Source organism: Rhinopithecus bieti, unplaced genomic scaffold (assembly GCF_001698545.2).
Source record: "Rhinopithecus bieti isolate Rb0 unplaced genomic scaffold, ASM169854v2 scaffold_7648, whole genome shotgun sequence".
NCBI lineage: Eukaryota > Metazoa > Chordata > Mammalia > Primates > Cercopithecidae > Rhinopithecus > Rhinopithecus bieti.
Window position 1 is genome coordinate 1,421,208 of NW_016805609.1, and position 24,065 is coordinate 1,445,272.

Below are 24,065 nucleotides of genomic sequence, written 5' to 3' on the forward strand. Positions count from 1 at the left end.
TTGTTACATATGTATACTTGTGCCATGTTGGTGTGCTGCACCCATCAACTCGTCAGCACCCATCAACTCGTCATTTACATCAGGTATAACTCCCAATGCAATCCTTTCCCCTCCCCCCACCCCGTGATAGGCCCCGGTGTGTGATGTTCCCCTTCCCGAGTCCAAGTGATCTCATCGTTCAATTCCCACCTATGAGTGAGAACATGCGGTGTTTGGTTTTCTGTTCTTGCGATAGTTTGCTGAGAATGATGGTTTCCAGCTGCATCCATGTCCCTACAAAGGACACAAACTCATCCTTTTTTATGGCTGCATAGTATTCCATGGTGTATATGTGCCACATTTTCTTATGAAATGGTCCTCTGGATCTGTTTTTGCTCTTTATGAAATAGAGAGCAGGTGAGACTTTCACACATTAAGGAGGATAACGAGGAGAGAGAACAATTCAGTCCAAAACACTTTTCCTAAAGGCCAAATATTAGGAAAGACTAGAGAGTGATCATCAGAAATTCCATAACAATGGATGCAAACATTAGCCCTTATATATTCAAATCCTTAGTTTATCTTTATGCTTGGTCACCCATGGTAACATACATATTAGATCCTGCAATGCCTTCTGGCCTGAAGCTAGCCTTTCCTTTAACAAAGATCGTTCAGTGGTCTGTTAATTAGAAGCACTGAGAGGAACGCGACATTGTATTCATTAAATATTTCTTTTGGAGAAAAATTGTTAAACAGTCCAAAAATGAAAATGACCAAAGGTATTCCATTTCACTGGGATCAGGCTTAATAATCAGCCCAGCAGTCATTAAAATCTTCATGGTAAATCCTTTTAAGTCTGTATCTTTACTCTGTCATAGGACTAAAAAAAAAAAAACTTCAAAAGTCATTTACGTATTTGAGAGAAAGCCCCATCCAACCAGTTTTAAAATATAAATACATACTTTGTTTTTCACTAGGTGAGAATCTTGTGTCAGCCCTTCTCATCTTCTGTCCCATGGAGCACAAATCCCTTGAGATATTTCATTGAAAAAGAGTTCTGTTGTCAGATGAGTTTGTGGAACTTGGCAGACTGGATCTCTACTCCACACACATGAAGATTCACAAAGCACAGTAACATACTACAAACTCTAAATAAGGTCTACATTAAAGAATCCAGTTTAACCTTGTTAAAGGGTGGCAGTTTTATCAAAGCAATTAACCTAGAACCTTTGTCTTGTATAGCACCTATCACCATCATACTACTCTCATAGCACTTAATGCATTATGTTGAAATTGTCTACTTACCTATCTCCTTAGATGTAAGCTTCTGGAGAATATGGCTCCATGTTGTTGTTTTTTTAAATTCCTAATGTCAATGCAATTTCTGGAACAGAGTGGGTTCTCCTGTTAGTAACCCACTAAATAGTTAAGACAGAAAACTGTACTATGAATGAATAGGTGTTGATGGTAAGGAAGAACATAATTCCATCAAAGGAAAAAGGAAGATTAAATGTTTCTGCCTTTGGATAAGATAAACTGTAATCCCTTATAGCATAGCACCCAAGCAATTTGGCCTACAAGGGATTTTAGTGTGAATACTTAAAACCAGGACTACCTGGCTAGAGTGAATATTAGGACATTTATGGACATGTATATGCTGAGTCTGATTTGGAGTATATATATTGTTTTTTTTTTTTCCAGACAGGGTCTCTGTTGCTCAGGTTGGAGCATGTCTGTTGCTCAGATTGGAGTGCAGTGGCACGATCATGGTTCACTGCAGCCTCCACTTCCTGGGCTCAAGCAGTCCTCCCACCTCAGCTTCCCAAGTAGCTTGGGTACAGACCCAGCTAATTTATTTTTCATTTTTTGCAGAGTCAGGGTCTCACTAAGTAGCTCAGGCTGGTCTCAAACTCCTGACCTCAAGCTGTCCTCCCACCTCAGCCTCCCAAAGTGCTGGGATTACAGGCACGAGCCACCATGCTTGGCCTGTTTTGGAGCTTTTTATGATGGTATTTACTAAAACCAAGAGCTGTGACTTTTCCCTTTGAAACAGCTTCCCATTCTTACACTGTGCCTTTTCCTATTCCCAAGAACCTAAATCAAGTTTTACCAGCCCCCATGCAAATCCCCTGATCCTTTCCCTGCCCCACAACAGAGCTTATCCAGCCTCCATTCTGTGATCATGGTCAATGATGCAGTTGCTTCCACATCATACCCTCCCCACCTGCAGGTCTTCCTGGCTTCTCCACCTTGGTCTTCCTAATGCCTGGAAACCCAGGGTAGCTTTCATCTTTACCCCAGTCTTCTCAGCACAGCTGGAGAAAATAAGACTAATCTCCACTGTCCCCTCCATTCTGCTGGGAAAGCCTTTTATGCATCTCATCTCTCACTGACTTTTCCTCATCCCCTATCTCAGATGTTCACATCTATTTTCACTCGCAAATTTCCAACTTGACCCTCCCTGCCCCATTCTTAGGATGTGATCTCATGGGTTCATCTCCCAAAGGATAAAGGCATACAACACAAGCTCCTTCGGTTCTGTTCCTCTCTGAATCTTCACCTGCCTCTCTCCATCTCCTGATCAATCTGACAAAAAAAGTATTATCCTTGCTCTTCATCAAAACCAACCTGCCCATCTAGGCATTTGATCTCATCTTCCTGCCTCCTCTGGGAACTTATTTCATAAATTATTCCCTCTCTCATAAATCTTCAATCTCCATTAGTCCTTTGCATACTGCCAATATATAAGTCTCCTGCATTCGACACAAATGAACAATAAACCTTCCTTTCATCTCAGTACCCATTTAAGCTGCCAATCCCTACCATTCCTTGGCCTCCAAACTTCTGGAATGATGCATCTTCAATTATTGTCTTCACTCCAGTGTGGTTTCTCATTCCTCAAATCCTTGTCTTCTGCCCTCTGCCTTCCTCCTCCAATGCTCCCTCAGCATTTATCAACCGCAAAGTATATCTCATTGATCTTGTTGCAGAAATCATTATACATACCCAAGGAAGTCCTATGCTTCTCTCAATGACCACCTCAAATGCTTCTTCCTCTTTGAATCTTATACAAGTCATTGACTTGGGTTTTACTTGTTGGAATGGTATTTGTGTAAGGAAGGAGCTCTAGTTCAGGAATATAAAGAGTTGGCCTGACTCTAGCATTTACTATGTAAATCAGAATGTCATGTCACCTTTATATGAAACAAGGACATGTTTCAAAATGACCTCTAGGTCTCTTCTACTTCCTGTTATATTTTTGGCATCTTAATAGCAGAAACTGTGTTTTAACATTGTGCAACACAGCTCTCGCTGGTAATTTTCTCTATTCCTTCATTTTCTCTTACAAAAATGTTTCCCTTTTAGGAAAAAAAAGTTGAAATTTAAGTCTTTGATTCAAATTTCCACTTTTAAAATCTTTTTAACTGTGCCCTTACAGAATGAAAATATGACTACATGTAAAATACCTAGGGTTCTGAAGTTTTAAAGGCAGCCCTAGAAATTCACTCAAATAGAAGAGCAAGTCTAGAAAGTTTCTGTAGAGATTTATAAATAGTTGGCTATTTAACAGCAAGACACCCTGCTATAAAGAGATTAAGGAAGCAGAAAACCAATGTGTAGACAAGATTCACGAAAGAAGGTGAATTTCCTATCACATTTCATGATGTCTGGGAACACTGGAAGAGAGCTGCTTCAGGATATTAATGTCCCAGCATTATTAAAGCAGAGCAGCTGAGAGCAAAGTAGAAATAGAAAGGCCATTAATTGCTGACAAGATAATCAACACATTATAGAGCACATAAAGGTGGCTTTGTACACAGAACAAGGAAAATTATACTGTCAAGTGGAGTAAGTTTTCATGTCAAAGAATAAAGGAGCTAAGTATGGAAAAGGAACCTACTCTTGAGTTTTTCAAGTTAAACCCAGCATCAGTTATGAGTACAAGAATTCTACGTTGCTTTAAATGAGTAAGGCAGCCTGAGATATTCTTGTTTTCCTTCTGTTTCATTTCCTTTCAGTTATTTGTTGAGACCTTCTGTGTCTCATGCCAACTTATGAGAAAATTACTGGCAAGATAGATTAGAACAACTGGTAGTTGCTGACACATAGTTTACACGAACATAGTGTTTATGTCAGTCCATTCTTTCATGACTTTTCTGAGTAATTTCATGGAACATTGTTGGATCAGCAATTTGTTCTCACAGCAATATGGAGACATCTGAAAAGACAGACCAGGCATTCTTTCCCTACAGTTTTACTAATAAGCTTAATTAGGCAAACATTTATTCCAAAGTTTGTTTATGAACCTGAAAATACCACTTCCCTTCCCCACTTCCAAACTTCTATCTTGTGAATATTTCACAGACTTACAATCACTGCATTTTAAAGAAATATTTTCCTAAATTCTGGGTGATGCCACATTATTTTTTGATGCTCACATTGAGATTTTCTGGGGATCCTCTGGTTTTCTGAGCTCACAGAACAAATAAGTATTTGCTGGCCTCTAGAGCTACAAGCTCAGCTCACGCAATTAGAAATGGACAATTCACACATTAATAAAGACTCTCTAATTTCACCAGAGGAAACATACCTTATTTCCTTTTGCATAGATATCCCTACCTTTCCCTCCTTCTCTTGTATATCTTTCTCTGGATATTTTCTGCACTATCTGTTTAGCACTTACTTCTAGTAGAAGTCTCTCTCCAGTGAGTCCACAAATCACTTCCCCCTGGCATATCCCACCACGTCACTGACAGTCCATGAGCTTTTACTTTTTGTTTAGTATCAGGTTACATGTGTATCTATAAAATGCTCAAAGAGAAATCACTATTTGTGGCCCTCCCATTTCATCTCAATCTTCAAACCAAGACATTTGGTTCTGCTTTATTCTTCAAATGAGGAATGCCACATAAACAAATCTGAAAGGCAAATGTCAAGCCAGAGGGGAAAAAAAAAGGTTGCAACATATGCAACAAAGTCTTAATACATTTAAAATAAATATATAAATCTAACATATTAATAAGCAAAAGGTAAACTAAGCAAAAGGAAAATGGATAGGATATATACAGGCAAATCAGAAAAAAAGAAATATAACCAGAAAATAAATGCACAAATATATCCAACCTCATTATAATAAAAGACATTATGTTTTTAGACAGGGTCTTACTCTGTCACCCCGGCTGGAGTGCAGTGGTGTGATCACAGGTCACTGCAACCTTGACCTCTGCAAGGTCAGGTGATCCTCCCACCTCAGCCTCCCAAGTAGCTGCAACTACAGGTGTGCACCATCATGTACAGCTAATTTTTGCATTTTTTGTAGAAATGGGGTCTCACTATTACCCAGCTTGTCTCAAAACTCTGGGCTTAAGCGATCCACTCATGTATGGCCTCCCAAAGTGCTTTACAAGCATCAGCCACCACACCCAGCAAAAGAAATCGTTAATGAAAGAATACATTTGTCTATCAAAATATTTCAAAAACATAATACCCTGGAGTGTGATGTTTATATTAATTGCTGTATTTATACTGTATACTGTTTGTATTGTTCAATTTATTAATTAAAAAATCTTTCACTTTAGATGCATGTATAAATATATATACCCAATTTTATATATACATATATATATTTGGGTCTAAAGTGAAAGATTTACTTTTAAATATATATAACATATGTACATATAAATGTTTTCTGGTCTAAGTGAAAGATTTATTTTTCAATATATGTAATATATATGTATATATACATACTAATGTTTTCTAGTCTAAAGTGACAAATTTTTAAATTGATAATTGAATAAATACATTCAAATGTACATATATATGTATATACGGTGATGTATCACTTAATGACAGGGATACATTCCAAGAAATATGTTTGTTAGGCAATTTTGTCCTTCAGAGGACATCATATAATATTTATACAAACCTAGATGGTATAGCCTACTACACACCTAGACTGTATGGTATAGCCTATTGCTCCTGGGTTGTAAACTCATACAGCATGTTATTGTATTAAATACTGTCAAGAGTTACAACACAATGGTAAGTATTTGTGTATCTAAACATATCTAAAGAGAGAAAAGTACAGTAAAAATATGGCAGTATAATCTTATGGAACTACCATTTGTACATGCAGTCCATCATTAACTGAAATGTCATTATGCAGTGTATGACTAAATGTATATATATAAACATACATGTGTGCATGCATAATGCGTGTGCGCGCACGCGCGCGCGCACGCACACACACACACATACACATAACATTACCCTGGAAAGGTGAGGATGCAAGGAAATAAGGATTATCATGTGCTCTTATATGAGGGTAAATTGGCACAATGTTTTAATAAAAATTTAATTACATGAATTAAAAAGAAAGCACTCAAACATGCATACTTTATGACATAACAATTCTACATCTGGGGATTTATCATAAGGAAATAATCATGGTTATGCACAAAGATTTAGCTATCATCATTCATTCCAGTAATATTTGTAATACTGAGAAAGTGGAAACTACCATATTGTCTGTTATTAGGAGTTGGTTAAATAAGTGTGGCATAGGTTAAAAAGGGGTAAGAGTTATGTAAGCTTTAAACTGCAGCTCTTCTTCACCTCATGGATCTACACTTTGGCTTGGGAATCAATGAAAATCAGGCTAATTGTCTCTATGTCTCAGAGGTGGGTAGGGCAAAGTCAGCATTCTTATTAGCAGAGGATTGCTAAAAGTGCCTGCTGTCTTCTTCAGGCTCAGGAGGGGTTCATCTAGAGCAGAGTGAGCCCTTGAGAGGCAAGAGGAAGACCTAGATTCTTCCTTTTCTGCTGTTTGTGAATTGCATTCTATAAATCTATCTTCTGGTAGGACTGACCTTTTTGTAACTCCATCCAAGTGAGCCACAACAATGACTCCAATTATAATGTCTATCCTTGGACATGACAATTAAATTGGTCTTTATGTTTTATTACATTACATTGGTCAGGGAAGTGTTTGACCGGGGGAACTCCCTATGGAAGGTGGGCCAGAGAGAAATCACATTGTATGTTTACCCCAGCACTGATTTTTTTTTTTTACACAAAATCACAGGCAGCCTGGAGACCTATTAGAAATCACCAGACTGGCCGGGCACAGTGACTCACACCTATAATCCCAGCACTTTGGGAGGGTGAGGCAGACAGATCACTTGAGGCCAGGAGTTCAAGACCAGGCTGGCCAACATGGTGGGACCCTGTCTCTACTAAAAGTAAAAAAATTAGCCAGGCATGGTGGTGCATGCCTGTAATCCCAGCTACTCAGGAGGCTGAGACATGAGAATCCCTTGAATCCAGCAGGGACAGGTTGCAATGAGCTGTGATTGTGCCACTGCACTCTAGCCCAGGCAACAGAGTGAGACCCTGTCTCAAAAAAAAGAAAAAAACAGAGGTCACCAGACGGTCCCCTGCCCTCTTGAGGAGTACATGTAAAAATCAGGAAGGCATTTGCACCTATTTTCCTTCAGTGATAATGAAAGCTTTATGGGGTAATGAAATATAATAATGTCTTCATTATTAGGGTGTGGAGTTAGAGACTAAAACGTTAAAAATGTCTCTTAGCTTTGTCTAATATTCATTTTTTTCAGAGGCTTTTCTCATTTACTTTCCACTTGCATCTTCAACATTAATTGTGTAGGAATAGTCTTCTCTGTCCCACCATGAAAAGAACACGAACTTTGTAATCAGACAGACTTTGCTCTCAAAACAAGGGAGGGAAGTGAAAATGGGTACAAGTGAAGATGAGGGTGTAGACGTAGATGTCAGGGAAGCTGTGAGCATTCTTTTTTGGGGGCCTACATTTTCAGTACAGAGCAGGGCAGTGATGTCTTCAGCTAAGGGCGAGAAGGAAGTGGCTGAGGTGAAGGAAGAGCTGCTGTGGAGAGGAGGAGATACTATGGCTGGTTCGACATTAGCTAGTTCTGAAAATCAGCCCCAATCTATGTAAGAGTCAGGCTCCCGTGCTGAGTTAACAAAATACTCTATCAACAAATGTAAGGCAAAATGCCAGAAAGCTGGTTGTAAACACAGGTCAAAGAAATGTTTGGTTCCAAGCTATTAATTAGGGAGTGGCATCATGTCTCTCAGAATCATATTTTAAGATACCTCAAGCAAAACAGGGAAAATAAGGGGGCTGTATAATGAAATACATTCTATCAGGGATCTGGAAGGGGTGTAATGTTTCATACCTGGGTCTGCAACTGGCTGTTTTGTGAGCTGCTATCACAGGCTCTCTGGGCCTGTTCTTCATTCTAAAAAATGGCTGATTCTGTGGTCCCTTCTGGAACCTCCCCTCCCCTTACAGTGGCCTAAAGATCAGAAAATAAAGCAGATTTCGGAAATCTTTGAGTCGAGAGATTTGGATGTTTACCATCCAGATAGCAATGAAAAAATTCAGCTGTAGGCCTGTATTCTATCACAGGGTGGTCCCTAGCCCCGACCTGAAGGCTCCTGGGAGCAGAAAGACTTTCACACTGGGAAAAGCTGGAAGCTGCTTGATCTCTGCTGCTTGTGAAAGCCAAAAGTTGAATTAAATCAGATGGGTCTTTTAAAAAAGAAAAAACTAACCAGATGGGTCCTTTAAGAAAAAAAGTATTGGTCAGCTAAAAACTTATTTAAAAACACATGGCCATTCTGCCTTTTGTGGGAGATGAAGACCAAATATAGTATCTGCAGCAGGCATGCCTTTGCAATTTAGCAACTATTTCTCAAAACAGTGCTGGGTTCTAAGAATGCTAAAACCTCACACTTACTTTTCTAGATAAAGCTTCACTTAGCCTGTCTTGAGGGATTTGTAATAACTTCATCCATTTTGCCAAGTATCTCAATATTGAAATTTTTTAAAAACTCTATTACAACTTATTGTCAAACAGTTAAATGAATGCAATTACATCGTATAGTATATCTTACAGATGTGTCAATAGCATCTTAATGAAGGGCTCTGGAATTTCACTGACTGGATTATAGTAATTTTGTGAATAATTATGCCACCAACTCTGTAGCTGTCATAACCAAATTTATCTGTGCAAATGATTTCAAAAGATTTTAACCTCATCAGAAGAAAAGTTAAATTTAACTCAAAATCAAACCATCTGGGAAATTGTTGAGGTCTACCACTTACAATAAGAACTTAACTAGGTTCATTTTGTGAACACGGGTAAGTTATGATATCGTTGGCACAGGACTGAAATGTTTCTATCCAAATATAGAAGGCAATTTCTGGAAGCTATCATTTACATGCTAATTATAGCCCTAAATGGGGCCATTCAATTGGTAAAGTAGACGGTGGATGAACCCAACAATCTGGCCTACCATGTCTATCAAGCAGGCCATGGAATCCACTCTAAAAGGCAGTGAAAAAACATTTAATACAGCCAGTGTTTAGTTCTTTAACACGAACAATCCTTTTTAACTACAAAACAAAGATTTGATTTGATTTGATTTCACAGCACCCAACAAAATTTATTTCCTCCTCCTGGCAAAATTCTATTCATTATATTTGGTAGTTCTTAAACTATAACAACTCACAAAGTGAAAAGCAATAACCTTGATTATTTTAAAACCTATCTTGATTTGGTTTGAGAACATGAATTCCTGACATATCTGATTCTCTACTTTTTCTTTCCCGGGTACATTTTTTTTTTTTTTAAGATAGGATTTCAATCTGTCACCCAGGCTGGAGTAGAGTGGTGTGATCACAACTCACTGCAGCTTCAACCTCCCGGGCCGAGGTGATCCTGCCACCTCAGCCTCCTGAGTCACTGGAACTACAGGTGTGCGCCACCTTCCCAACTAATTTTTTGTACTTTTAGTAGACAGGGGGTTTTGCCATGATGCTCAGGCTGGTCTTGAACTGGCAGCAATCTGCCTGCCTCGGTCTCCCAAAGTGTTGGGATTACAGGCATGAACCATGGCACCTGGACTCGTGGGTACTTTAATCAGGAACTTTTATGCACTTTGACAGGCCTAGGGGCAGTCTGGCCCCTTTGACTAACACAACCTTGTAGCTGGGTTTGCACACAGCAAACCTAATCAACCACCCCCCTCAAAAAAAAAAAAAAACAAAAAACAAAAAACAAAAACTTTAGAAGAGACTTAAACTTATATACTATGAGGAGCATTTGCTCAGTGACCTTTTAGGTTCTGCTGTCTGTCATTATGTTGTTTCTAGAGAGCAGATCATTGTTTTTTTTGAAAGGGAGAAAGATGAAAATAAAGAGGAGATTCTATTGCCCTTTAATAATCACAGTTTTCTAAAGCAGGAAATTGGAACAATAAATCCTTGATAATCCAGGGGATGATTATTCAGTTTGGGTATTAGTCCATCTGCCTTGCGTTTCTGCTCCTTTACCTTTTGTTTCAGGGCTTGAGGATATTTCTTTCATTTTTTCTTTTCTTTTCTTTTCTCTTTTTTTTTTTTTTTTTTTTGAGACAGTGTCTTGCTCTGTCACGTACGCTGGAGTGCAGTGGCACCATCCTGGTTCACTACAACCTCTGCCTCCTGGGTTCAAGTGACTCTCCTGCCTCAGCCTCCTGAGTAGCTGGGACTACAGGCATGAGCCACCACGCCCAGCTAATTTTTGTATTTATGTAGAGACAGGGTTTCACCATGTTGGCCAGGCTGGTTTCAAACTCCTGACCTCAAGTGATCTGCCTGCCTTGGCCTCCCGAAGTGCTGGGATTATAGGCGTGAGCCCCTGCGCCTGGCCCATATTTCATTGCTTGTTAGAACAACCACCTGGTGATGTGTAAAGGAAGAGAAAACGAAATCTAGTCCATTTTTTGAACAGTCTTGGTCTGAGTGGAAAGAATAAATAGGTTGAAATTGACAGTGAATCCAAAAATTAGGTAACAGATCTGGTCACAATGACTTATCCTGTAATCCCAGCACTCTGGGAGGCCGAGACAGGCAGATCGCTAGAGCCCAGGAGTTCAAGACCAGCCTGGGCAACAAGGTGAAACCCTGTCTCTACAAAAATACAAAAATTAACTGGGTATGGTGGTGCATGCCTGTAGTCCCAACTATTTGGGAGGCTGAAGCAGGGGGATCACTTGAGCCCAGGAGGTTGGGGTTGCAGTGAGCTAAGATCACACCACTGCACTCCAGCCTGGGCACAGAGTGAGAGTCTGTCTCAACAACAACAACAACAACAAAATCCAGCTCTGAAAGTGCCTAGCACAAGGACTGCACATGACAGGAATTTAGTGAGGTTTTATAATCCACACAACAGTTTTCTACTATTCTTGACCAGTGGTTCTCAGGGAGATTTTTTCCTCCAGTGGACATTTGGCAATGTCTGAAGAAGTTTTTGATTGTCACAACTTGGCAGTGATGCTGGCATCTACTGAGTAGAGGTTACAGTTGCTGCTAAACGTCCTATAATGCATAGGGCAGTCCTCCATAACAGAATTATCTGGCCCAAAACGTCAGTAGTGCTGAGGTAGCAATACTCTGTTGTGGATTTTTAAAAGCAGTATACTATGTATTTTTAGTACAATAGAGTAAGTTAAGTAATATTGTTGATCCTTCCTTGACTGTACTTAAATTATTTCTTTGCAAATATGTTTTTACAGCTCTCCATTCACTGCCTGTTTGTGTTTCCAGTTAGTCTAGGCAGATTTCTTCAGCTATGAATATTCTCTATCAAGACAAACATTTTAAAGTATTATCAGTACCTAAGGACTGGGATCTTCAGTAGATGGAGACATTGATTTACATAAATTTAATTTGTCTCTAACTTCTAAGAGATTTGCATAAAATCAGGAATACCTTTCTAAGAGATATCACTTTACTTGGTCCCTCATCTTCTTCCCCCCTCTTTTTTTTAATTAATTGTTTTTTAGAGACAGGGTCTCACTCTGTCATCTAGGCTGGAGTACAGTGGCATGATCATGGTTCACTGCAGCCTCCAACTCCTGGGTTCAAGAGAGCTTCCCACCTCAGTCTTTCAAGTAGCTGGACTACAAGTGCACATAGCTAATTTTTAAAATTCTTTTGTAGAGATGGAGCCTCTCTATGCTGCCCAGGTTGATCTTGAACTCCTGGCCTCAAGTGATCCTACTGTCTCACCCTCCCAAAGTGCTGGGATTATATGCATGAGCCATGCTGGCTCATGCCTATATTTAATATTAATATTTAATTTAATATTTAATATATTTAATATTTAAGAGGGTATGGTACCCTCTTATATATTAATATACATTTAAGCTGTCTAAGATTTTTTCCAGTCTTAGAGATGTTCCACTTGCTTTGAAATACTGCCTAAAATGAAATAAACACTGTTTTTAAAGAAAGATCTATAAATAAACAAGAGGTTAATCCCTTCAATAATTTAGACTATGACTGATTCCCTTCTTGTCACGTTCTTAACTGGACCCAGAGGGTAACTCCTTAAGAACAGGACAAGATGTTTGACTTATTCTTTGTCCTGCCTCAGCCAGGCCCACTCATCTGCTTGTCTAGTCACCAACTACTGACTCTAAAATAACCTCTCCACCTCAAGGAGCATACAAAATGTAAAACAGTGGCCCCAAACTAAGAGCTGACATGAGCAGCATTACTAACAGCCAGGTGGAAAATCCAGTGTGTTAGATCAAACAGGCTGACCTGGTTGTGTTTCTTTTGTGTGTTGGAATACTGACAGACAACTGCCAACCAAATTTGGGGCTTGAGGCCATCGTTTGAACCTAGTCAGTAGCTGACTTGGGGATCTTTTATCAGACAGAACAACACATGGTCTGGCTAATGTTCTAAGTGTGGAAAAAGCGCTAAGGTAGAACAACCTAGACGCCTGCTATTGTCCGAAACATGTTTAACATTTCTTCCAACCCACTGTGGCAATTCACAAAGTATTTGGAATATCCAAAAGGAGCCAGGGAAGTCTATCCAATAAAACTTTCTGTAATAAGGAAATGCTGCATGCCTGCTGCGTCCAATTCAGTTAACCATGAGCTACATGTGGCTATTGAGCATTTTCAATTGTGGTTTGTGTGACTGAATATATGAATTTTTAATTTAATTTAATTTTAATAGGCACATGTACCTAGTGGCTATCATAATAGACAAGATCATCTAGGAAATAATAATGACTAACTGATTATTCCACATCTTAATTGTAAACATCCTGATTCCTTTTTCTTTGTGTCAAATATAAATATAGAGGCTCGGTGCGGTGGCTCACGACTATAATCCCAACACTTTGGGAGGCTGAGGGGGCGGATGACCTGAGGTCAGGTGTTTGAGACCAGCCTGGCCAACATGGCAAAACTCCATCTCTACTAAAAATACAAAAATTAGCCGGGTGTGGTGGCACATGCCTGTAATCCCAGTTACTCGGGAGGCTGAGGCAGGAGAATTGCTTGAATCCAGGAGGTAGAGGATGCAGTGAGCTGAGATCGCATCACTGCACTCCAGCCTGGGCAACAAGAGCAAAACTCCATTCTCCCCCCAAAAATACACACACACACACACACACACACACACACACACACACGTATATATATACACACACACATATATAAACATAGAAAGAAGGGGGAAATTCTGTTTAATGCCTATAATTTTATGAGTCTAACATAATTGTTGTAAATTTGGTAAAATTTCCAGGCTTTTTCTATGTATTGTTAGATGAACTAGATATTCGTTTGTCTTATTTAGTTTTTTTCACTTAACATTATGAGAGGAATATATTTCTGTACTATGAAATAATATGCCCAAGTTATCAGATCTGACAGTGGCCAGTTTCTTACATAATTGTGCCATAGTTCATTTATTTCCTCTATTTTAAAAATTTTGGGTGTTTGCTTGCTTGCCTGCTTGTATGGTTTTATGGTCACTATAAAATAATGCTATAGTAAACATACAAAAGCATGTTAATATTTCTCTTCTTTAGAATCCGTTACCATGCCAAATGTTTGAGTTTTATGCAGGTAATGATTTAGATGGTGAACCATTTCATTACCACATATTCATTTTAAAAGGTACATTTTACTATACTTGTGAAAAATAGACTTTAAAGCCGCCCCCCGACACCACATTAAAAAAAAAGCCAAGACTCTTCTCTCTGCACCACAATTAATTCAGTAAATTATGAGATGGATTAATATTCCTTCCCATGTAACAATAAAAGTTGCTGCTAAAATATAACCGCATTCAGGGCTGATGACACAGACCTTTGCTTTACAAACAGGGAATAGGTTCCCAGTAGTAAACTCTGCAAGTAAAATATTTCACATGTTCAGATCATCTCTAGAATCTTATAAACATGAGAAAATTAACAGAAGTAAATGAGAAAAAAATTTCACCTGTTTTGTTTTGCTCTTTGTATATATACACAGCTATACATCGTATATACACAGTTATACATTGTGACAAGTCCAAACTATCCTTTTTATAATTTAAAGCAATATGAATACAGTGCAGGTAAACCTTCACACATCTTACAATTAGTAATTATCCAGAAGGTCTTGGATTAAGACATTTTATATTTTGCATACTGGTAAGCTGTCACATGATCTTTACATTTCTTTTTAAATAAATTCTACATTCTAATGAATCTGATCATCAAAAAGCAAAAGAACCGTACTGAAAAAAATAATAAATTTAAGACATAACATTTTAAACTAGAGCCTAAAAAAATCAAGTGTTCTCGTTATTTGTAAGTTGGGTTTTAACTTCTGTTATATCATCCTTTGTTTGAATTAAATTTGTAATTGAGGGATTGATTGAACATGGACTAAATGAGCTTGTGCTACTTAAACGTTGTGATATATTCAAAGCAGCTTTGTAAACCACAAGTACAGTGAAAATCTAATACAAATGTTTTTAAAAGGTCTCTTAGCTCATCCTATATATGAAAAGCAGCCTTTAAAATTTGCCTAATGGAAAGAAATCCAAGACTTTTCTTTCTCTGGAACAGCAGATTTAGTAATTTATGGTATGGATTTATTTTTCCTTCACGCACAACAATAAAAATGTTTGGACTGATAAAATAACTGCATTTAGGGCTTTTATTAGTGACACCAACTGGGAACATAGATCTTTGTCTTTGGAAATGGAACATAAGCCTCCAGGTGGCAAATCATCATGACTTTGTTCACAATGTGAATGAAGCATGTTGCCAGAAAGTCATTTCCAAAAAATCAATAGTGTTTGTACTGGAAATGTTTGAAAAATGCTCAGAAAACCATCAAGTCTATATGTACTTTGTGGATTATCTGGGGAAAATGTTTAAAACCTGACAGGTTTTTCTCTGTCATGCAGTTGACTTCTTGCTTTCCTCATTATTCCTGTCAATTCTTTATGAAATGCCACTGATTTCAGCATTAGTATGCACAATATATCATTATACTCTGCTCAAATATATAAGTAATTCTAGACCGGGTGTGGAGGCTCACACCTGTAATTCCAGCACTTTGGGAGTCCAACGTGGGCAGATCACCTGAGGTCAGGAGTTTGAGACCAGCCTGGCCAACTGGTGAAACCCCGTCTCTACTAAAAATACAAAAATTAGCTGGGTGTGGTGACAGGTGTCTGTAATCCCAGCTCCTCAGGAGGTTGAGGCAGGAGAATCACTTGAATCCAGTAGGCAGAGACTGCAGTGAGCCGAGATCACCCCACTGCACTCCAGCCTTGGCGACACAGCGAGACTCCATCTCAAAAATTAATAATAATAATAAAAGTAATTCCAGGGTTTTATGCAGATGGTAACCATTCTTCTTGCCACTGTGTTCTGTTGTTCATACAGACGATGAAGAGCTGTTTGTAGTTTGCTTATGCTCGTCTGCTGTGCTAAGTGAATCCCAGGTTGTTAAGAGTTTCCAGTTTTCAGTTAACAGAATTCCTGGCTTTATTTTTATGAATTTCAGGTGGTTTTCATGAGCCTATGCAAAAGTTTCTGGGACTGTGGGCTTGTAGCCCTGGATGACATTACAATACAATTGGGAAGCTGCTCATCTTCAGGTAAGACAGCAATCATTTCAGCTCTCTGTCTCTCTGGCCTCTACATACATTTCCTGTATCACTGAGAATCACATACATTTCATCTGTGCTAGTCCATCCTTTGCTTTTGTTGACAAAGTGTCTCCTGCAGAGCTGTGTAGCAGGCTTTGAAATTTAGAAATGATGATTCCAATGTAATACATGTCTTTGTGCATGTGACTTAACCCCTTTGTCCTCATTTGGAAGGGAGCTAGTGATATCTACCTGAATATTGGGAATAATACATATACATTTTCCTAGCATAAGACCTGGCACAAAACAGTGCTTTAAAAGCAAATATCTTCTACTATAATTATTACTATTACTGTTGTTTTTGTTATCTTACATGAATGTAGATTTCCAAGCAATATTGATGAAATTCTTATTTCACAGATATTTGCTAAGCATATACTTTTAAAATTTTAATAAACATTTTCTAAGTGAATTAAATGACAGTGGAACAATAGATCAAGCAATGATGATAGTAGCAAAATAAAATCATGGTAGCTAGCTATGTGTCATATATTATGTCTAATGAGAAGATGATGCATAACTCAATCCCGATCATCAGTCTGTATCTGCTAATTACCATTGCATCCTACATCATAGGACATCCATTTATTTAATACACAGGCAAATCGTGGTATCAGTCTGGCACTGGAGAATAATCTCCATGTTTATTTAATTAAAAGACAATTTGTTCTTAGTCCCTTGATTTGCCAGGCACTGCAAGGACAACCCAGGTAAAAATCGTTCCACTCAAGGCATAGAAGAATAAGGTTTCATTAACTAGTACTGTATGTAAAATAAAATGAAGTAAAACAATGATCACAAAAGAGACATATGAAACAAGCCATTTATTAGAAAAATTTGCTAAGAATCTGGATGTAGGGAGGTACAACCAAGTTTAGTCAGAGAAGTCCCCAATAAATTGGGAGGAAGCACCATTCTAATAATTATGAACGTATTGGAGATAGCATTCAAAGACATAAACATTGGATTTGGGAAAAGGAAAATAAACTTCTGGGTGGCAAAATAAGTTCTAAAATTTGATGATTGAGAACATCACATTCAAAATTATCGTTTTACACATACCATCTCATTTAATCCTCACAGACCCATGAAGTGACTACCATCAATATTCCCACATTACAGATAAGAACTCTAAGGCACAGAGAAATGAAGTCATTTGTTCCACACAGCTATGCCTCCAGGAGTCCATTTAGCACTCTCACATTCTCCCCCACCTCCAAAGCAACCATGGAGTTGTTATGAGGACACCCTTCACTCATCCAGGATTTCTGAAGAAAGTGCCTGCATTATGCCATTTTATTATTTTCCATATTTTCATGAAGGCAATATACCTCTAATTTCCAGACTTTATGAAAAGAAATTCACACAAATTCACAAGTTAGAGAAAGTTTTTTCTCAAAGTAGCCCAGTATTTTAGATCTGTATATCTGATTGTTCTCTACGTCTATGGTAGGACCCGCAGTGGAGTGCAGGCTGTAGCTGGAAGCAATGGCTCCGTGTAGGTGGGCTGCCAGTGGGGGCTGCCTCTCCATCACATGGAATATGGCCAGACAACATTCATACATGCAGAGTGGGCTGATAGCAACACAGAGTCACTGAAAGAGTCTCAGCAATTCCAACACCTGCTATTTTCTTGCAGAGAAACTTCCACCACCACCTGGAGAGTGTACTTTCGAGCAAGATGAATGTACATTCACTCAGGAGAAAAGAAACCGGAGCAGCTGGCACAGGAGGAGGGGAGAAACTCCCACTTCCTACACAGGACCAAAGGGAGATCACACTACTGGGGTAGGTGAGTTATGCCACGTGGTGCTGTTTCCTAAGGAAAGTTTCTAAAATAGCATTCTAGGAATCATTTATTGCATTTTGAAATGTATAAAATTATGTCTTGTGTCTAGAATGAAATGCACTTGTGATTCTACACACACAGGATGATTCCATATGTGCATTGAATCTCATCCTTTCTGTTTATTACACTGCTTATGTACATTGCTGCAACAAGGATCTAACAGGGCTTATAAAGTTATGCACACAAAGAAAAGAAGTTAAAAGGTCAAAGAGAGGGACAGAGTAGGGAAAAATGGTAATCTAAATAGGAGCCAGGGCCGAGGCCTAATATACCAAATGTATTGGTAGACAAAGGAAGAGGCATACAGGTTTGACTCGAAGCTTTCAGTAGCCAAAACTCATCTGTAAAACATGATTCACAGAATGAGCAGTCTACGTGGGTGGGTTGTAGGCAATGATGGGGTGCATTTTCTGTAGAAAATGTACAACTTGCAATAAAACAGAGTAAGAGTTGATCTGCTTCATATTATCAACATGTATCAGCAATTGTAAACATTGTCAGTGACAAAATGTCCTGTAGGCCATGTGTGGTGGCTCACTCCTATAATCCCAGCACTTTGGGAGGCCAAGGTGAGAGGATTACTTGAGCCCGGGAGTTCAAGACCAGCCTAGACAACATAGTGAGACTCTATCTCAACAAATTTTTTTTTTTTAATTTAGCCAGTTGTGGTGGCGTGCACCTGTGGTCACAGCTACTTGGAAGGCTGAGGTGGGAGGATTGCTTGAGCCCAGGGGTCAGGGCTACAGTGAGCCATGTTCACGCCATTGCACCCAGTTTGGGTGACAGAGCAAGGCCCTGTCTCAAAAAATAATGAATAATAAATAAACAAAGTACCTTCCATAGAATGGATCTTTCTCACTCACATGCCCGTTTCATGTGGTATACCAACTGAATAAAAGCACAACACTTGGTCCAGAGAAGCAGAACTACTCCTGATACTAAGCTCATAGAGATATTTCCTCATGAATTCTTCTAGAGAAACCATTATGATAGTAAATATGAGGGTAATTTGCATTGTGCTGTTTCTTATGGTCTAACTCAGGGTATTCAATCTTTTGGCTTCTCTGGGCCACACTGGAAGAAGAATTGTCTTGGGTCACACATAAAATACACTAACACTAATGATAGCTGATAAGCTAAAAAATTTAAAAAAAAACTGCAAAAAAATTCTCATGTTTTAAGAAAGTTTACAAATTTGTGTTAGGCCATATTCAAAGCTGTTCTGGGTCACATGTGTGGGCTGCAGTTTGGACAAGCTTGGTCTAACTCAAGCCTGTAGAATACCACAGAACCACCTCCAGTAAAACCTGTTTGTTTAATTGGCTAAACATGGTAGAATATAATAATGAACAGCTTTATTTTTTCTATCACTCTTCAAACATAAAGATTCTCTTTTTCCCATGCCTTGGCAAATCCCTTAGCTTCCCAGTCCTGTTGAGATATTAGAACAATTAGATATTCAGGTATGTCAAAAGTCCAGTTGAAATCAAAATTCCATTTCTCATTCAACTGAATCTTCTCTTTTCCCTCAGCTTGGGTCTGACTCATAGTTGGGAAGGATAAAGGAAGAAACTGTCTATTCTTTCATTTTCTTTGTTTCACCTCCTCTCCTGCCCCTCATCTTTATGATGTTTTAATCAGGGAAGGTGGAAGAGGGATTAAAAGATAGGAACTTTAAAAACTATTTGGTGCTATTTAAAATGATCTCTTAGCTACTGAATGTCCTTTGTTATGACAGATGTCTAAATGCTGGCTCTTTCAGGAGCCTCTGCATCTTACCATTTCTGCCAATGTACTACTGGCTAACCCTCTGAGACCACCCCCTTCCCTTAGTACTTGTACTACAGAATACAACCCACATATATTTTCTGTTCCTGGAAATTTTTCCTTGGGTTCTTCCTAGAACAGTTGTTTCCAGCCACCTTGCTCTAGTAAGTGTCCATTTGGCCTCAATAGTGATGCACTCCTGCCTAACTAAGAAGATAGGTGGCTTGGTCCTACTGCTGACCTCTTTTTTCTTGCTGCTTCAGCAGATTCTGGGACAATGTTGCTTTGGTAAAGGATGCTGTTGAAGAGATTTAGCATTGGCCCAAAGGCAGACCAGAGGCTCACTTTCAGCACTGAGTGAAGGATGATAAGGTGGCTCCTTGTGTGTGAAGCTATCTCTGGAAAGATATCAGGATGTTAAAAATATAACTAGAAAGGCCTATATGTATTAGGACTATTCTAAAAGCTTATAACAGAAAATACAACTCAAACTGACTTAAGTGAAAAGAAAATCCTTTTTTGGACTTTGTTACGGAAAGTGACTACTGTGGGGTTAGCTTCAGGCACAGCTTGATGCAGGGATTAAAACTGTGTCCTCAGGAGCCAGTTTCTCTCTCTGTCTCTCTTTCTACCTCTTTGAGCTGGTTTTTCTGGGTTTGCTCCAATCTAGACAGGATCTCCTGTCATGGCAACACAGTGGCTGTAGCAACTGCAGTCTCATGGCCTTTCAAAAATGAATCTAGTGGAAAGTGAAAACTCAGACAAAAATACCCAAACTGAATCTCACCGGCTGTGATTGGAAATGTCTTGAGGGCATAGTACTACAAAGGTCATTTTTGATTCCCCACAAAAGTTAGTATTCTGCCTTATATACAATAGGTGCTCAAAAATGCCTATGGAGTGAATGAATGAATGAATGCAAAAATGAATAAATGAATCTATAAGCCTTCACTGACACATTTAATAATAACTAACCAATTAATTAGTGAGACCTCAGAAAATGGGATGGTAGAAAGGTATCTTTTTATTGCAAGAGGATTGAAGAAAAGAATTAATCAATTTTAGCTAGAGCCTATTGTGGTCTAGATGTTATGTGTATGTGTATTTTTCTTGAGAGAAGGTTGATAGTTTTTCTTCCTTTTGTCAGGGATAGCAGAGATCTAAGAAGAGGTACAACCAAGGAGAACTATGTTGTGGTGGACTACTACAGGGAATTCTGTGGTTAACAAAGACTGTGGAATGCCTTAGACATGGAAGAGAAGACATAGAAAAATAGTGAGCACTGAAGGGAAGGAGTCCCTGAAAAGGGCAAGGAAAGACACCAGGCCAGGTTATAACGAACCCATGAACTTAGGGCATCAGGACAACCTAAGGTTCCCATTCACCTTGAGAAAGTTACTTAAAATCTCTAAGTCTCAGTTCTGTCATCTAGAAAATGAGAATAATCATAACCACTTACCTATTTTCCTAACTTCATAGGGTGGTTGAATTTAAAAACTGAGAGGCTTTGGGATTAGACTGCCTGGGTTCAAATCTCAGTTCTACCTTTAACCTTTCTAAGCCCATTTTCTTTATCTTTGTATTAAGAATAATTAATACCTACCTCACAGACTGTGTGAGGTTTAAATGAAACAAGATATAAAACATACTTACAATAAGACCTGGCATATGACAATTAATTATTGCTCTATTATTCATTTATTCCTTCATTCAGCAAGTATCTATTGAGTGTCTACTATGTGCCAGGTACTGTTTTAGAAACTTGTGAAACACAGATGAACAAAACAGACAAGCATTCACCCTCATGGAACTTCTAGTAGAGGAGACAGGATAAATATTAAGCTTAATTATAATTATGCAGTATTTTAAAAGGCAATAATTGCTACAGAAATAAAAATGGTGCAGGTGAGGGAGTTAGGGAATCGAGAGGAAAATGTGGGTAGAGTTAACTAATGTAAATAGAAGAGTCACAACGAAGCCCATTGAGAAGGTAACCTTGTAAAGAGTTGAGGTAGCTCACTAAGAGCATATCTGGAAAGCAATGTTCAGGTAGAGGAGACAGCCAGTCCAAAGCCCCATAAGTGAAAGCATGCTCAGTGTGTCCTAAGAACAGCAAGGCGGCTGCTTTAGTTATAGTGTAGTGAGCTAGGGAGAGAGTGCTAGGAAATGTACCAGAGAAATAATGGTAGGCCAGTTCATGGATGACCTTGTAATTAATTAGAAGGACTTCGGGTTTTTTTTTTTTTTTTTTTGAGATACAGTCTTGCTGTGTCGCCCAGGCTGGAGTGCAGTGGCGTGATCTCAGCTCACTGCAACTTCCACCTCCCGGGTTCAAGCAATTCTCCCTGCCTCAGCCTCCCGAGTAGCTGGGATTGCATGTGTCTGCCACCATACCCGTTAATTTCTGTATTTTTTCGTAGAGACAGGGTTTTGCCATGTTGGTCAGAATGGTCTTGAACTCCTGCCCTCAGGTGATCCATCCACCTTGGCCTCCCAAAGTGCTGGGATTGCAGGCATGAGCCACCGTGCCCAGCCAGGACTTTGGATTTCACTTTACCTCAAATGGAAAGTCATTGGAGAGTGTTGAACTTAGGAGACAAGTGATCTGATTTAGTTTTATAAGGATTGCTCAGCTACTATGTTGAGGAAAGACTGGGGGTGGAAACGAAGCAAGGGTGAAATCAGAGAGCCCTGTTAGAGGCTACTGCACATAACCCAGGTGAACTATGATGGTAAATTTGACTAGTGGATTTGACTATGATGGCACATTTGACCAGCAACTATAGATTGAACTGTGTAGTAGCAATGAGGGTGATGATAAGTGGTCAAATCCTGGATATACTTTGAAAGCCAAGCCACAGAATTTCATGGTGGATTAGATGAGTATAAAATAAACAGCAATGTTCTGAGTAGCCTGATGAAACCTCGCTTGTGTTCAAGAAACCCTTATTCTACTGAAAAATGGCAAAGTGTAAGGGTAGTGATGCTAGCATACTATTATAACTGTCTTATTTTATTATTCCTTGTTGTTAATCTCTTACTGGGCCTAATTTATAAATTAAACTTAATCATAAGTATGTATGTATAGGAAAAAATACATAGTATACATAGGGTTCGGTAGTATCAGGAGTTTCAGGCATCCGCCAGAGATCTTAGAACATATCCCTCAAGGATAAAGGGGAACTACTATAGTTTGCCAGGGCTGCCATAACAAAATATCCCAGACTGGGTGACTTGAACAATAGAAATTTATTTTCTCACAGCTCTGGAGGCTGAAGTCCAAGATCAAGATGTCAGTAGGGTTGGTTCCTTCTGAAATTTCTCTCCTTGGCTTGCAGATGGCTGCGTTCTTGCTTCACGTGGCCTTTCCTCTGTGCCAGTGCACCCCCAATATGTATCTTCTTGTAAGTTCACCAGTCATAATGAATTACAGCCCACTCTAACAGTCTCATTTTGACTTAATTACCTCCTAAAAGGTTCTGTCTCCAAATACAGTCACATTCTAGTACATGGGTTAGGGTTTCAACATACCTCTTTTGAGAAGACACAACTGAACCCACTCCCAGGATTTAGGGCAATGGGTTGAACATTGAAGGAACAGGGTAAACTCTTAAGTTAAATGACTGACAACCAAGACCTGTCCTGCTCCTCATGTAAATATGCTAAGTGAGCTTGCTTGACTGGTAGACCATGTCCTACCTTCTCCTCATAAATACATAGTCTATGAGAATCTAACAAAAGCACATATAGTAGATATTAAATTGCTCCTAGTTCTACTCCTATATTTACATTATTTCTGGGTTATGTGGACACACTTTAGCTAACACAGTATTGCTTTGTCTGAAGAAAATAATGTGGTTGTGTTTGCTTTGTCTTCTTAAAAACTTTGAAAGATGCTTCAGCTACCTCGGGTGAAACTTCAGAGCAAAAATTGAGTGCATGTTGTTATATGAATATATTATGGAAAAATTTGAATGCATAAACTTAGTGTGTTCAACATTTATTTTGAGTGAATATTTGACACATTAAATAAAATTCTCTGGTGCACAACATAGAAAATTCTGATTTTTAAAGTAAATTTTTTCTAGGGTCTGCCTTCTTTATTCTCTATTTCATTTGCTTCAATATAGATTTTCAAAAATTTCTCAAGACACCTTCCACTTTTCTAACTAAATCTTTTACCACTTATATCTTTTATTCCCATGTACAACTATGTAAATAAGAAAACAAGTTTTGCTATACTGTGCCCAGGGTACCTACAAATATAGCATTAGGTTGAAGGTGTTTTGTTCTTGTTCCTGAAATTACTTTAATAACTGATTTTCTAGGGAAATATAATATCAGTGATTATTTACAGTAGTTCCTCCTTATCTGCAGGGCATATGTTCCTAGATGTCTAGTGGATGCCTGAAACCAAAAGCAGTATTAAAC

The 24,065-nt window shown here is 38.7% G+C and overlaps 1 protein-coding gene across 1 annotated transcript in view; it reads left to right on the plus strand.

The window, feature by feature from the left end:
• The window catches only part of MAMDC2 (MAM domain containing 2), a 181,368-nt gene that overhangs the window by 111,921 nt on the left and 45,382 nt on the right, over positions 1–24,065 (plus strand). Inside the window, 2 exon segments of the mRNA XM_017873066.1 lie at positions 15,874–15,967; positions 17,658–17,810. Coding sequence (XP_017728555.1) covers positions 15,874–15,967; positions 17,658–17,810 — 247 coding nt within the window.